General features: G+C 38.7%; 2 protein-coding genes across 2 annotated transcripts in view; one reads left to right on the plus strand and one right to left on the minus strand.

The window, feature by feature from the left end:
• Nucleotides 1-15,035, plus strand: part of FYB2 (FYN binding protein 2) — a 58,105-nt gene extending 43,070 nt beyond the window's left edge. The window contains exons 13-20 of the mRNA XM_054981960.1: nucleotides 2,773-2,865; nucleotides 5,928-5,956; nucleotides 6,580-6,640; nucleotides 8,989-9,078; nucleotides 12,009-12,105; nucleotides 13,273-13,432; nucleotides 13,843-13,876; nucleotides 14,388-15,035. Of these exons, the coding sequence (XP_054837935.1) occupies nucleotides 2,773-2,865; nucleotides 5,928-5,956; nucleotides 6,580-6,640; nucleotides 8,989-9,078; nucleotides 12,009-12,105; nucleotides 13,273-13,432; nucleotides 13,843-13,876; nucleotides 14,388-14,394 (571 nt within the window). The 3' untranslated portion in view covers nucleotides 14,395-15,035. The remainder of the gene's footprint in view (nucleotides 1-2,772; nucleotides 2,866-5,927; nucleotides 5,957-6,579; nucleotides 6,641-8,988; nucleotides 9,079-12,008; nucleotides 12,106-13,272; nucleotides 13,433-13,842; nucleotides 13,877-14,387) is intronic.
• The window catches only part of PRKAA2 (protein kinase AMP-activated catalytic subunit alpha 2), a 62,791-nt gene that overhangs the window by 12,867 nt on the left and 34,235 nt on the right, over nucleotides 1-15,689 (minus strand). The gene's annotated exons all lie outside the window — the stretch shown is intronic.

Consider the following 15,689-nt stretch of genomic DNA (forward strand, 5'->3'; position numbering starts at 1 on the left):
AACATCATGGTAAATAAGTTCCATGTGGGTAAGTGTCCAGCCAGATGGGGTCTGGCTGAGACCGAAAGATTTTAGGATTGTAGTAGAATGCTCAGTGTGCAGCAGTGGTAAAAGAGGCAAACAGCATGCTATATATTATTAGGGAAGTGATTGAAAATAAAATGGCCAATATTGTAATGCCTTTGTATAAAGCTATCATGCAGCCTTATTTGGAATACCGAGTGCAGTTCTAGCCACACTACCTCAAAAAGGATATTGCTGAGCTAGAAAAAGCACAAAGGAGGAACACCAAGATGATTAGGGGTATGGAGCACCTTTCCTATGAGAGAGACTGAAGAGTCTGGGACTTTTCAGTCTATAAAAAAGACAGTTAAACAAATACAATATACAGGTTTATAAGATCATGCATGAGGGAGAAAGTGGTTAGAGGGAGCTTTTTCTCCTTCTCCCATGATACTACAACTGTGGAATTCATTGCCAGTGGAGGTAGTGAATGATAGCCACAAGCACAGACAACTTTAAAAGGTGGTTAGATAGATTCATGGAAGATCTGATTTCTAAAATGGTGGCATCTTAGTATGAGAGCTCCAGACCAGGCATTGGCATATCACCCCCTCATCTGCAGTCATTTCATTTTCCTGCTCTTACTGACTAATAACCCACCCACCCCCTTTTTACCATTCTTATGAAAACTATCAATTTGCCACACTTCCTTCTTGTGGTCTGTTTAACCAAGTAAGGAATGAAATCTGCAGTTTTCTTATTATTCCCTATGGGGGACTTTTTCTGAGAAAATTTTTTTTCAACCAAATGCCACCAGAATTGCAGTGGAATGTATTCTGTCATTCATTCAAAGAATCCTCAAGTTTCAAGCAAATTGGACAAAGGGTTTGAATTCTAGAGGCCCCTGAACAAGCCCAGGCTTTCTACAGTCAGAAGCAAATAAAACTCTCTCTTCAACTCACAAAAGGGGGTGGGGAATAGCAACTCTCTGCAGCTTGGGATTGGCTGGGAGTCCTGTGTGCTCCTCCCTTGCAAGGATATGATTGGAAAAGAGAGATGCCAGTTCCAGGAAATACAATAAAAGAAAAACATCTGCTCATGCTGCATGGCTGGTAAGCATCAGAACTTGAAAGAAACCATGTTTTTTTCAGGGAGGCACTTTCATTACTTCAAGGATCTTTGATTTGTGTTACCATTCCAAATAATTAACAAAATGATTCAAAACAACAATTTCCATTTACATCTTTGGCTCAGGAATTTCATTTTGCACACCCCTACTGATATCTTTAAAATATCAATGGAAACATTTTCTGTTAAATCAAGACTTTAAAATGGTTAAAGGGTATCCGCAGGCCACAAAGTTGCATGAAAGGATAAAATCCTGAGAGAGAAAAATTCTTCCTCATCTACAGCCATGCTTTGGATAAACTGGATACCTCCAGAAATGTATATAATCATTGGATTCGTGTTGTGTTCCACTTCCCACTGCACCTTCTTCATTCGCCAAGAAGGAAGTTCAGAAAAAAAGCTGCTGCTTTGTTGTCCAACTCCCTCTAGTTAGATTTAGGAGGGTTTTGGAGAAATCCTGTGCATTCTCTTCTGATGGTAATGCGGAATCACTAGCATGAATGCATACAATGGCCTGCAAGGACACATGCATCTGATTTGTGCCAGGCTAGAACAGGATGGTGGTAGTGGAATAAGTTTAGATGGTAGGTACATTTTTAAAAGTCTGAGAAACATTGGCTTAAAGCACATCCTCTTTTAATTATGACCATATTATTTTTTCCAAGACTAATTACTCCCAGTTGCAATCAGCCTCTTGATGTATAGATACTGTAATTCTCTCCTTCAAAATTGTTTTGAATAACAGATAAATCAGTGACTGTTTTCATAACACTCCTGTACACCTGCTTCATTTTGAAGATGATTGTTTAATTATTGTCGGATGATGTATAAGAACTGTCTTTCTAGATGAGAGTTGATTTAAGGATTATTTTCATGCATCAATGGCCAGGCAAATGCCTTGGAAAGTTTCTATTTATTTATTTATTTATCCATCCATCCTGACTTGGATAGCTTAGGCAACTTTGATTTCATCAGATCTCAAAAGCTGACCAGGGTTAGCCTTGGTTACTAATTGGATGGGAGACCTCCAAGGAATACAGAGGATGCAGAGGCAGGCAATGGCAAACCACCTCTGTGAGTCTCTTGCCTTGAAAATCCAAGCAGGGGTCGCCTTAAGTCAGTTATGACTTGATGACCCTCTCCACCACCATTTATTTATTTATAGTCTGTTTTTTTTGTTGAGGCTGAAGGCGGATTAAACAGTGTAGGTCAATACAATCAATAATTGGGAACGTTCAGTATGTAATATTATAGGGGTAGGACTGCAGACGTTTGAAAACAAGCAGAAATCCAATTCAGAGCTGAAAACAATGCTGAAACAATACATAAGCAAATTGACGTGAAATATTACATATGGGCAGAGCTATTCCCTGTTCCTACATCTGGCACTTGGAAGCATACTGCCTCTGAACATTTAAACATTCTATTTATACTTCTACTTCAGCAATTTGTCTAATTTCATTTAAGCATGATAAACTAATGGCTGTTTTTATATCTTGGGAAGTGAATGTGATGTGAAGGAATTTTTCCTTTGGACAGTCATAAATCTCCTACAAATCCTTTGATGAATATTTGATAAAAAATCTACTATACATCACTTACACTCTTTAATTTGATGTCTTACATTTTCTTTTTATCTAGCAATGACAAAGTAGAAAAATTGAAGAAAATTGGAAAATTTTTCAAGAAAGAAAAGTTTAAAATGAAAAACTCTCAGCTGAAAGAGAATATCTGGTATGTAATTACTGGCATGGGGCAGCCATCAAATTAAATTACTTTGTCCAGTCTTTACTAGTTTATTCACTAGGGAAGTAAAAGGAAATCTATTTGAAGCTTACCAGGGCCGTTTTCACATATCTTTAAAATAGCATGATACTCACAGAAGGCTGCCGGCTTCCTCATGCAATTTTTGATGCCATCCATAGGCGTCATAAATCTACAAATTCATACAAAATTCAATAAACAGTCCAAAATGTACAATCTATGACAATCAATAATACACACACATTCAGTTCATAAGCAATATCACAGGAAGGTCAGCTGTACAAAAATGGTAATGATCTATTGAATACAAAAACTTAAAGATAACAAGATCTTTTCTTCTCTTTTAGGTGCACTGAAGGAAAATCATCCATGATCAAGGTAAGTCTCTGCACGCTAAGACTGCAACACAGTTTTCATCAGCGACTTACCTTGATCATGGATGAATTTCCTTCAGCACATCTAAATGAGAAGAAAAGATCTTTTTTTATCTTTAAGTTTTTGTATTCGATAGGTCATTACCATTTTTGTACGGCTGACCTTTCTGTGACATTGCTTATGAACTGATCGTGTGTGTATTATTGATTGTCATAGATTGTACATTTTGGAACATTGATTGAATTTTGTATGAATTTGTAGATTATTTATGAGTATATAAGCACATAGGCACTTTGAAGTTAGAACATATAAATTCATATTTGAATTATCCTTTTCGTTTCTTACTGGGGACTGTGGTACCCTTCTCCTTTGGTTGTGGGTTGCCCACTCCTTGGATCAGTGGTGAAATTTTGATGGTAGATCACAATACTCTAGAAACATATATCCCATCTCTGTAGAATATTAGTACCAGAATGGCATGCACTACACCAAGATATGTAAGTGGGATACCTACCAAAGGGGTAGGTAAAACATTAGGGAGGTAAAATGGGAGTTAACATCCATTCTATCTCCCTTAAGCACATGGAAAGCAAGTGTGGGATAAGAAGCCTAGTAAATTAGTAGTGCAGAATATTTGAGGCAAAGGAACTGAACATAGACACTAGTTTGTCTTGCTGTTGCTGTATCTCAGCTCTGCACTTGTTGGCAGTGGTTGGTTTGTGGCATGGAGCTGAAGAACTTGCAGAAGGTCATAAAGCAGAAACCTATCCCAGGTGACTGGGGAAGAGTGCGCCACTTTCTCTATACCCACATGCAGGAACATAGGGAGGCTGAGTGACCATACTGCTCAAGTCCAAGGCCAATTCTAGGTTTTGGGGGGAGGGGGGCTGGGTCCACCATCAGGCACCCGTCATGCCTCACTTTCCACCCCCACTTGTGTGCCCCTACCTGCTTGCACATCCTTCTCCTGCACACAAGCCTTCCCACCTCCCATGCCCAATTGCCTGTAGCACATACACAACCTTTCCACAGCAGCACTAGCCAGTGCATACAACTGGCAGTGCTACTACCATGGTCACCAGGAGTGCCACCACCATGTACCACCCACATGACCTTCCCCAGTGACTCTAGGCAGCTGGGTATCTGAGTGCTTCAAGCAAACATATGGAGAAGAATCGGCAAATAGACATTTTTAAATCCTCCTCCTTTCTTCTAATCTCATCCATGATATTTTGTATTTTCTCTTGCCTCTTCTTATTCAGCTTAGCACTATACAGTATCATAAAAGCTTTACTTGTGTCCCAGACAATTGTCATATCAGTATCTTTATTTGAATTAAGTTCAAAGAATTCTTTTAATTTCCTTACAATCCTTTACAATTATCTCTTTCTGTAACAATGTTTCATTTAATCTCCATCTGAATGTATTAAATCTTCTTTTACAACTATGTTTACTGTGTTAAGATATGAGAAAGTCCTTGGTAAAATTTCTATTTTGGAAATCTTTGTAATTAAGTCATTACAAGTTATAATCATATCTGTTCTTGAAAATGATCTGTGAGTCTCTGAGAAATAGGTATACTGTTTAGAGTTGCCATTTTTCAGTCTCCAAATATCTACTAGACCCAAATTATCCATCAAATAAAAATGGTCTTTGGCAGTTTGCTTTGCATATTTCTAATATTTTTATCGGAGAGACTATAGTTTCTGTGGAATGCAAAATGGTGGCATGTGTGATGGAGATAATTTTTAAGATCAATGCTTTACATCACAATTCACAGCAGTACTTGAATGATGACTGAGCAGAACTCTTTCCTTTGCATGCTTCCTCAACCCTATCCTACTATTAACCTTAACCTTCCTCTTCATACTGATTATTTTTATTTATGTGTATTAACTCTCACTCTGGTCAGTAGACAAAGCTCAAACCAAGTCTGGGATCCCAAGCAAAATAGCACTTAAGGAAGGAAACTTCTCTGCCTCCCCCCTCCTACAACAGCCTTCTGTGCCCCCTGAAATTTGGATCCTGTAGGTCAGTGGAAACACAGCAGGGGTATGAGGGGCAAAGTTGGAGTTTTTGGCAGGAGGATAAAATTGGTGAAATTTGTCCTTGGCAAATGGAACCATTGGATTAATTACTGTCACATTAATGAAAAGGCATCTCAGGATCCAAGCTGAACAGTCAAAATGTTAATGATGGTGATACCCTGAATAAAAACCAACTCCAAAATCAAAGTCCTCTTGGCCACTGGGGAAGCATCACCGTTTTACACAATGCTGACTCTTCTTTTTCTTAACTCATAACAAAAAGTAACTAATAAAACAATGCCAAAAAAAGTAGCATGAACCATTTAATGTAGCTATACCTAGTATGCATAAACATATATAAGAACTATTGGGCAGAAGATCTATAAGCCATAGACTACAATGATTTATACTAGGGGTTTATTATCCACGTAAATAATAATGGGTAGTTGCTCTAATCTGCTCTTTTTACTTTTTTTCCCTCTAAAACTCTTAAGTTCCAAAATTGAGAAGGAGGGAGGGACGAGAGAGAAATCCCATCTTGAAGCCTTGATTGCAGTTGCTATGCAACCAATATAGCTATTTATAAATAATATTGAAATGCATGTAATTTTGTTTTTTTCCCTCCTCCAGCAACCTCTCCAGTTCTGTGCCAAATCTAGGTAAGGACATTTGTTCAACAATAAAAAAAAATCTCTTCACTTAAAAGATTGTACAATACTGGAGCTTTGGGCTGAATTATCCCTGTAATTTGTCAAACTGCAATTTTTAATTTCTCAAAAATATTGACTGACTTTCATCATCAGTTTTATAGGAGACTATACATATTTGGTGAACCTGTTATCTGCCCTCTAGGACTAATGTTCAGTATGTGCAAAAACATATTCGAGCTGCCTAATGCCCACTTGATAATAGCGTATAATTTTCAAAAAGTACTTTGAAGACTTATTTCACAGGTATTATACCTAAGTAAAGAGGATTACAAATTCACTTCCTTATATAGTATTATATAGCATTATACTGGCTCTTCAGTCAAGTCGTTTTGGGTTTCTGATATCGTATCAATATTCTAGATCTTGAGGTAGTAAGATCTTGAGGTAGGAAACAGTTAACTTTCCCACAGTTATTACTTTTGTCCCTCGAGACAATTCTTAGCTTTTAAAAAAGACTTCTGATGTCTTAGTGAGTCTAGATTAATTTAGAATGTATATAGACTTAATTTCCATATTTATCAAATAAAGGTCTTATGTTGTTGTGTTTAACTGTTGATTGGTTTTGATGGTAGATGTTATGACCCAAGAAAACATGGTCTATGATGATGTCAACATGGAAGATAATGATATAAAGTAGGTAATGTTTTTGTCTCAAACCGCAAAAAAACCCTGTTAATAATGTTACTACACCAGACCTCTAATTTGTAAAGTCTTGTAATAGCCATTGTCAATTTTAAAAAACAAATAAGTTGATTTTGTGTACCGCGCAGTTAAGCAGTTACATAGCGTATTTGTCATAAAACTACATTAAAAGATTCCTAACAAAAATCACTGCATTTGGCTCTGCTGCTGGTTTCTGGTTCAACTAGTGGTGAATGTGACTAAAGTAATGAAAAAATTAGATCTAGCAATTCCAAGCTCCCTCTCACTCCAGTAATCTTTATTATTAATAATGAATTGGATTATTCTATAGATGAATGATTTATAATATACAGAAAAGGAAATTAAGTGTTGGGTTATCATGGGCAGACACCATACATTAATATTTTCCATTTTTGAAAAACAAAACAATATCCATTGCTATCTGAGAGCCAAATTACATGGGATGCCAGACACGTGTTCTTTACGTGTCGGATCCTGCAAGATTCTCTAGGAGGGTAGTCTTACGAAGAACTGCCGCTCAATGAGACTCTCCACTGGGGAATCTCTCTCTTTCAAAAAGTCACTCAGCTTGGGTTTTCCTCTGAGAGCTGGGGGGTGGGGTGGGGCGAGATGTAACAGGAGGCAGGGAAAAAGCCAAGGCTTTTTGCAAGGGAGAGAGAGAAAATCTCTCCCATTGCGATTCTCATTTCATTGTGATTGTCTGTCCAACTGCTCCTTCTCTCCTCCTTTCCATTTCCCCTCCCCTCCTTTCCTCTTTTTTAAAAAAAATGTTAAGGCCATTGCAGGACCAATGAATCACTGGTTTGAAAGCACCAAGAGGAAGTTCCCTTTTTATTCTTTTGGCAGAGACTCTGTGCAGCTGAAACGGACCAACCTTCATCAATTTCACCTCCTGGCTTGAGGAGGCTGGTCAATTTCACTGCTAGCTAAGAGGTGAAATTGAGGAAGGTGGGTCCATTTCATTTGCACAAGGCTCTCTACAAAAAGAATAGAAAGAGAACTTCCCCTTGGTGCAATTCATCGAGCAGCTGTTCTTTGTAAGAATACAATTCCCAGGGAACCTTGCAAGATCCGATATGCACCCGCACGTATCAAGCATTTCCCTCTGAGTTAGATCTATTCCAGAATGATCTTCACTATATGTGGGAACAGTTTTCTTACTCTGTGGCAGGAGGTCATCCAATCAATCCACTAAAAATAGAACTTGGATATCAAAAGATGCTGGAAGGAAACTAAAAGCAAGAGAGGCCAAGAATATGATTGAGAGTTCAGACTAAAGTTCAAGAAAAAACAAAGCAAAATTATCAGTGGTGGTGCCACATCAGTAAAGAGTAGCTCAATTACAGTGTTCCCAAGAAAAAGGGGAGCCAAACAGTCTTTCCTTTTCTATCTGTAAAGGTTTTGTGTAAATTTCCTCAGAACCCCAGTGCTGAAAATCTGTTATCTCATTGGTGCTACTTCTTGCTTCCATGGCTTGACTTTTCCTTCCATTTTTACCTAGTTTTACCTATGGTGATAGTTAGGGCTAAGGACTGCAACACTTCATTCAGCCTGCACTCACTCATGGTCAGCGTTTCACTTTTTGGATACAGTTCTGGCCTCACATATACACCTCTCATGTAGCAAGATTTCCAGCATCTGTCATTACAGTATCTCATAACTTTCTTTGGATCTGTAAACTACAATGCTGTCCTTAAAGTATACTGTGTACTGTATATACAGTAACACAAAAGGATCGATATCTTAGGGTTTAATTTGAGCCTGGTCTGAGCAGGCCTACAAATGGGCAGAGAACAACTGCAAACAATTATGTTGTTGCTGCTACGATGTTTACCAGCAGGGGACTCGTTGTGGCTTACAAGGTAAACCCAAAAACTGAAGACTGCTGAAAACTCAAATACTCCAGGAACTGGTGGTCTTTAAGTGACAAAGTAGGAGTAGGAATAATGGAGTGAAAATGTCTTTTGGTGAGATAAGATGGCTTAAAATTGTGGCCTCAAAATTATTTTAAAATTTTCTTTGAGCACATCATCTGCTTTGTGTGTGCATTTTTTTAAAAAAGTCCCTTGCAGCTTTACACTGGGTAAAGAATGCTCAGCGCTTTGCTTGAAACCTATTGAACCACACGCCTGTATACTGCTGTTACTACATGATTCCTATTTGAAAATGTCTTTGTGATTCAGTGGTGCATAAAATGAGGTCTGTTGTGTGGTATCGTGTTTCATCTTACCAATACTCCATTGTCTGTTTGGACCGTCAGCATTTTGCCACATCCATGACATTCAGAAGCCTATTTTTTCCCCTTCTCTGCTCTCTAGAGAAAAGAATGAAATGCATAAAAACTGGAAGTCAAGATTCCTTGTGTCCAAAGAAAAGGATCGAAGGAGAAGCAGTGAAGATGCTGAAATGTAATAAGCCAATATCGAGGTCCTTAATCAACAAAGGGATGGGGAATTGTTCTGTTTATTTTGAGCATTTCTATGCTGCATTTCTTCGTTGCAAGCTGCAATCAAAGCAGTGTACACATTTAAAGTTTAAAATAACAGTGGACTGGATTCAACCAGCTTTTCTGCTGATGAAAAAGGAGGAAAGGGCCATTTTGACCACCAAAAAATGCTATACTGGTATAATGCATGATCCCCCCCCCCCCCTTGCCAGACTCTCTCTCCACATTCCCTTGCTCCCCTGACAGGGCCTAAGCTCTGCAAAGGATGGGAAGCTCATTCTTTGTCGCTCCTTCTGACTTTCCATGCCTGGAAACCAGAATAGCTCCTTATTTCTTGGTAAACCCTGGCAAAACAGCTAGATACCCTCTCCTGGGTTCCATGGATGGGATATTCACAAGCTAATAACTTCATTAGAAAAATAAGTATTGTATTAATTAATCAATTTTAAAATCCAATTAAAATAAATCTAATACAGGTCTCAGCAGTTCTGAAGCTTGCAAAATAATAATACTATCTTAAGTAGATGTTACAGTAATTACCTGGAGTTGAGCTGGGACTTTAGCTCCCACGTACAGATGGTTTGGATAACAGCCGGGCAATGAAGCATGCAAGATACAAACATCAGGCAACATAGCGTAGGGTCTGAAGATTCTGCCTTACTATCTTGCCACCAGATTCTTAGAAGCTGAGGCCCTAGGTCAGTTATAGGCTTCTGACCAACACTGATCAATTAGAAGGCCAGTTTCTGATAACTTTCCAGAACTGAGTGCTTATCAGTCCCCCATCCCAGCACTGAAATCAATTTGTATTGTGGCCTTGAGTTGCTAATTGAAAAGAACATTTCTCTCCAGGTGCATTGAGCTAACAGAACTGAGTTCTTAATTGTTCTATTAACCCATGATGTACCAGGGCTCTGTTACATCACATCTGGGGATCAGCCATATGGAATGAGGGCTTTAGTAAGGAAAATTGGCCCTTAACCTTACCCAGTCTAGATGGGATGTTTTCATGACAACAAAGATGTTGCTCCCAATTTACAGTCATTTAAAATGCTGCGAGGGCCCAATCCTGGGCCCTTTTCACACTGCTTACCTGCTGCCGCAATGATGCGAAATATCACACAAAACCCGCGAAACATCGTGTTTTCTCGCGCGATGTTCGCATTTTTTGCACGATATTTCGCATCATTGCAGCAGCAGGTAAGCAGTGTGAAAAGGGCCCTGGTCAGGCCCGAAGTGCAATGGGCTGATGTGTTCTCATCCCCACCCCCTGAGGCTGTTTCAGCACTTGGAAAAGTGCAGGGGGGGGGAGAGCTGTTCATGGTATTTTAAATGACTTCAAAATGGCAGTGGAGTTCTCATGGCTGCCACAAGAACACCATCATGTCTCATTCATCCCTAAGTGAAAAAGCTGGTGGAATCTACCCCTTTAGGCTGTTTGTAAGAATCTGCCATCATTTGAAAACACTATTTCAAAATATAGTAATACATGAGAGCTTATACTTGTACAAAAGCTCCACAGATGTTCCTACTGGGATCTGCCAATGGCAGAACTGAATTTTCCTGTCTCTTCCCTCACCCATTGCAGCCCACTGATTCCCATAAAATGTTGCTCCTGCTGGTTAGGGGAGCAGGCGGTGTGTGTATGTGGAGGGAAACAGACTGCAGTGGCAGGAGGGAATAAATGGAAAATGCTAACTTAATCTAGATCCAACCCTAGTGATGAATGAACAAGCTCCCCCAAGGCCCTAAATTGCAACTCACGATCATTACTGTGCTCCAAACCAGTCCATGTATGGATAATATCTAGAGTAGCAAGCCAAAGCCAGAGACCATTTTCTCCTACTCCAAGTAGTTGTTTTCCATTCCACAGTAGCACCGTACCTGCAAACTCTTGTGCTGCTGATAAGCACCAAAGAATTCTAAAGGAGGTCTGTTCAGAAATAAGTCCCATGTTATTCGGAGGGGGAGGGGGTTAATTCCAGGAAAGTGTCCTTTGGATGGCAGCCAAAATGTACTATAGCACCAGGGGATGCATCGAGGAGGGTCCCCTGGAAGTTGCCTATGGGAAAGGAAGATTTGCTCATTCCTTCTGCTCCCATAAATCTAGATCCAGCCCCAGGTAACCAAGAGAGCTTTGGTGCCGAGCTTTTCAGGGAAAAGCCCTCCATGTTGCTTAGTAAATCACTTTTGAAATGGAAGGACTGTAAAAAGCAGCTTGATGATGGGTGTACTTGAAGTGGCTTTTTGGATCTCCTGGCACATAGCATTACATCTTTTTTAAATAGCAAAGGTCACCAGCAAGAATCTCAGACTGATAAATGTTCTTCGTGCTCACACTGCATGCAGAGGCACATTTCTGCATTTGTAAATTTACATATAGCTGTAAGGCTGCATTTAATATATGTCTGACTTAAAAATGATACCTTTTTTCCCCCTCTCTAGCATTAATAACATTCATAATTGATTTTGCCATAAGGGCGAAAATGTCAATTCTAGGCTAAAATTCAAAGAAAACTGGATTTTTGTTTTATTTTGCTATGACAGGCTAACATGGGTACCTCTCTGTAATTAGATTCGAACAACTCTTAGCATGAGTAAAAAGCTTGTGCAAAGGATGGTTGATGCCTCGCCCCTCCCCTCCCCACCAAACACACACACATTCGTCAGTGCTGAATTGCAAGCTACCCCAGTGGGTCCACTGACCTAAGGAACAAATTTTCAACAAGGGGCTGCAGTGGGGGGAGGAACAGGAAAGTCCTATTGCAGGGTTGGAATCTTTAGGTCACATAGAAAAAAAGCTTTAATAATAAGGGGAACTAGCAGCTTTTTGTACTAAAATTCTTATGTTTATTTGCTGGAGATTATTATGCGTATAATTTTTGTTAATAGCCTGTCTTCCAGAAACTTATTCAAAGTCAAGAAATATAATGTTGGAAAGCATAGCAAGATGTTGAAAGAAGAGCAGCTGTTTAGAGAGAGATTTATGGTATGTAACATCCTTTGGGCCAGTGTTTGGTTGCTTGTAAAGTGGTGTGTGGTTGCAGTATATGAAAATTAGTCTGTCTACTGCTGCCATAGAACTGTGAATAGATTGGAAATGTTATCTTCTTGTTGGCTGGATGCAGTAGTTGCCCCCCCTAAAGACACCGTACATACAATAAATGGATTCAGCTGAGATTTATTTGTTAAACTGATCTGAGCCTTATTAATACCCAGCCCTCAGTTCATGTTTCCTGTGAAAGACTCCTGTGTAAGACTCTAGTGATGATTTTGAACATTGGTCTTCCACCAGATCGGGTGCCCTGCAACCATAAGGAGTAATCCCCCTTTGCTATTTAAGTGACATCTATGGTTAACTACAGCCTATAAAGACACATTTTCAGTGGTTATCCTAAAAGCACCTGGACATTCTCTGGAAGTGTTCATATGACTGTTATAATTAGGGATCAGAATTTAAAGGTTTCACCTTTTCTTTAGTAAGAAACAGTGTGAAGTAATGAAATTTATCCCAAACTATCTTTTTGCTATCCTTTCCTGTGTCTTCTAGGAGATACATGAAATATTTTATGAGCTACTTGTTGGAGACTCCTAGTTTAAAGATCTAGAGATCGTAGCAGTGTTCCTTTTAAAAAATTAATGTACTTTTGAAATGAATCATTTACTTTTTAATCTAGTATTAGCTTTCTTTAAACCTTTGGGAAAGATTAAAATAAACTCTGGCCTTGCTGCATGTTAAAGATCATAACCACTTTCTTCTTCAAGCTATTTTAAAATTGGTTCAAAATTTATATTTTATTGCATGTGCTATTGTATTTTAAAATACCTTGTAGATAACATGGTTGATCTATTATATGCTTGTTTACCATAATAGCAACTAAGTAGTTCACGGTCAAAATGTAACCTGGGATTCAAAAAACTGCACAACTACTTCTGTATGCCTAAATAGGCTTTATCAAAAAGTAGCATGTCCATCCTTAAAAGTATGGAAACCTACTTCCAGAAGAACCTTTCTGAACCCCAATGTAATATGGCATGGGATCCAGTAATAAAAATCACTGCTGAGCATGCCTAACGTAAAGCCCTAAATTAGCTTTCTGTATACTAGTCTGTTTGCTTTATTGTTGCACGCTCTCTCTCTCTCTCTCTCTCTCAGTATACTAAGGAAATCACAGTAATAAATACAGCAGTTGCACACTGTTCAAATACTTTGACCAAAAGAAAACTTGACTTACGGATCACAGCTGGAGAACAACTTGAAGTCATTGATATTGCTGAAGGAAACCAATTAATTTGTCGAAATTCTGAAGGCACATGTAAGTATCCATGGGTAAAGCAGAGCAGAAGCAAATTGTGGAGAGGGAAATGACCAACTGGCCCCTTTGAAGGCATTGCTTGGGAAGCAGTGTGTAAAGTGAATAACTACTGGAAAGGAAAAGCTAAGCCCCTTCAATAAATAAATCCAGACCCTAAAGAAAATTGGGTTGAATTTACCTTGAATTTTGGGCCCCTCACCCACTTCTAAAGCTAAGAAACTGTAATATTGCTGCTGCATTACTTCCCGAAACTTGAATTCTGCCACCCGCAAATCTCTATCATTCACTGTCATTTGTGTGAATCTTCAATTTTTTTTACAAATTCTTATTTGAATGCTAGTTTTAAGATACATATAGTTAGAAAGTTTCTATAAAATTCATGTCTACAACTAATTATTTCTTCTTTCTAGATGGGTATGTGCTATTAGAACACTTGAATTTCAGGTAAATTGTGCTGAAAGTGCTTATGATCAGAAATTAATATTTATGCATGAACACTTTGCTAAATAAAAAATATCACTCTATTGATCTGGAGGATGGTAGTGTCTCTCTCTCTCTGTGTGCGTGTTTGAGTCTGATGAGATCTATAATTTTAGGAATGATGAGGCCAACCCAATATGGAACTGTAATCCTATCTTTCTTCCCTGACATGATCTCCTGCCCTACTGCTTCATGACAGGGTCTGTTGCATGAAAAGACAGAGGAAGATAGGCACAATTCAGGAGTAGTGGAAGCTACAAGTTAACTTTGTTGGTACCCTGGGCTACATGCATGCAATGTTTGCAACCAGGAGATGCTTCAGCTGCTGTGCCATTGGCGTAGGTTCATGGTTGTGTCAGTGTATCCTTTGCAGATGTCATTCAGTTAGTCTGAACCTGATGTAGTATAAAATCAGACCTTTGTGACTCTACATATCCATGAACAAATATGTTTTGTGTGTTCTCTCCTGAAACAGTCATTAATGTAGTAGGACTGAAGCCCATCTCCTGTGTCTACGCATGACTTCATAGGAAACAAACACTGAATATAAGCAATGGTAAGAAGCTTCTTTGCTTGGTGTGCAATAGGACTGAGTGGTGTCATTTAGGTCAATACTAAATTGGAATTCTTCAGTAGCTCAAGTGTTTCTTGCTTGACTGACTGACTGTCACGTGACTGCTCCAGAGCTTTTCAATATTACCAGTTCTAATTAGTTTGTTACCATTCTTCAGATTTGTACTGCCTTATATGCAGCTTGCTAATTTGTAGATAAGGGCTAGGATCTAGCTCCCCATGTACATGTCTAAAGTAACTTTGAATGCATAAAGGACTCAAATCAGCTATGTCAACTTTGGCTCTTCGTGTATGTCATACTGTACTGGATGATCCCCTGAACCTTTCTGAGTTTGGGTGGCTATTATCATGAGGGGAAAACAGAAAAATGCCCATGATTTCGTGGAAACCATCTTGTACTTCTCTGGAACGCAGTCTCTGTGTACAAGAACTTTCTTGCTGATGTAAAACTGGACATTTATATGCTAATGTATATTAAGTCATTTTTGAAGGTGTGAAAGCTAAATGTACATTCTGAATACAAATCAGTAGATCAGCACTATTCAAAGCACATCTGGCTGGCTGTTTTATTTGTCTTATGTAATTAGTTTTTAAAAAATGAAGGATTTTGAATGTAGTTCTGATCAATTTCAAAGGAGGATCATGGTAAAGAATGGGATCGAGACAGCAAGTGAGGGAACTTTTTTTGGCAGACTTTTAGATTTGCACCTTAATTTTGGGACACACATTATAAATCTTCCAGTGACCACACTCACAATGTTGATCCGAGCCAGTTGTGGAAGTCTCATGTGATCTCTTTATCAATGGAAAAAATGCAGTAAAGGCAATGCATTCAAGAAAGGAAGTCAGCATATACTAAAGCTAGTCAATCGTTTGAAAATATTATTTCTTAAGATTTTGTCTGAGAAATGACACTTACCAAATACATTGGAAAAACTTTCAATAAAAAAATCCAGAACCCTAAGCAAATATCTGACATACCTTATATTCAACGCATATATTTCTGTTACTATTCTAATATGTGTGTTGATTTACATGCTTACTTTCAAAGGCATTTAATCATGTGAAAGCTTTGTGAGGCTGCTAGTAAAATTTGTGTGTGTTATGTGCCCTTAAGTTGCCTCTGCCCTGTGGCAACTCTATGAATGAAAGACCTCCAAAATGTCCTATCATTAACAGGCTTACTCAGATCTGGAGGATGTGG

Source organism: Eublepharis macularius, chromosome 5, assembly GCF_028583425.1.
Source record: "Eublepharis macularius isolate TG4126 chromosome 5, MPM_Emac_v1.0, whole genome shotgun sequence".
NCBI lineage: Eukaryota > Metazoa > Chordata > Lepidosauria > Squamata > Eublepharidae > Eublepharis > Eublepharis macularius.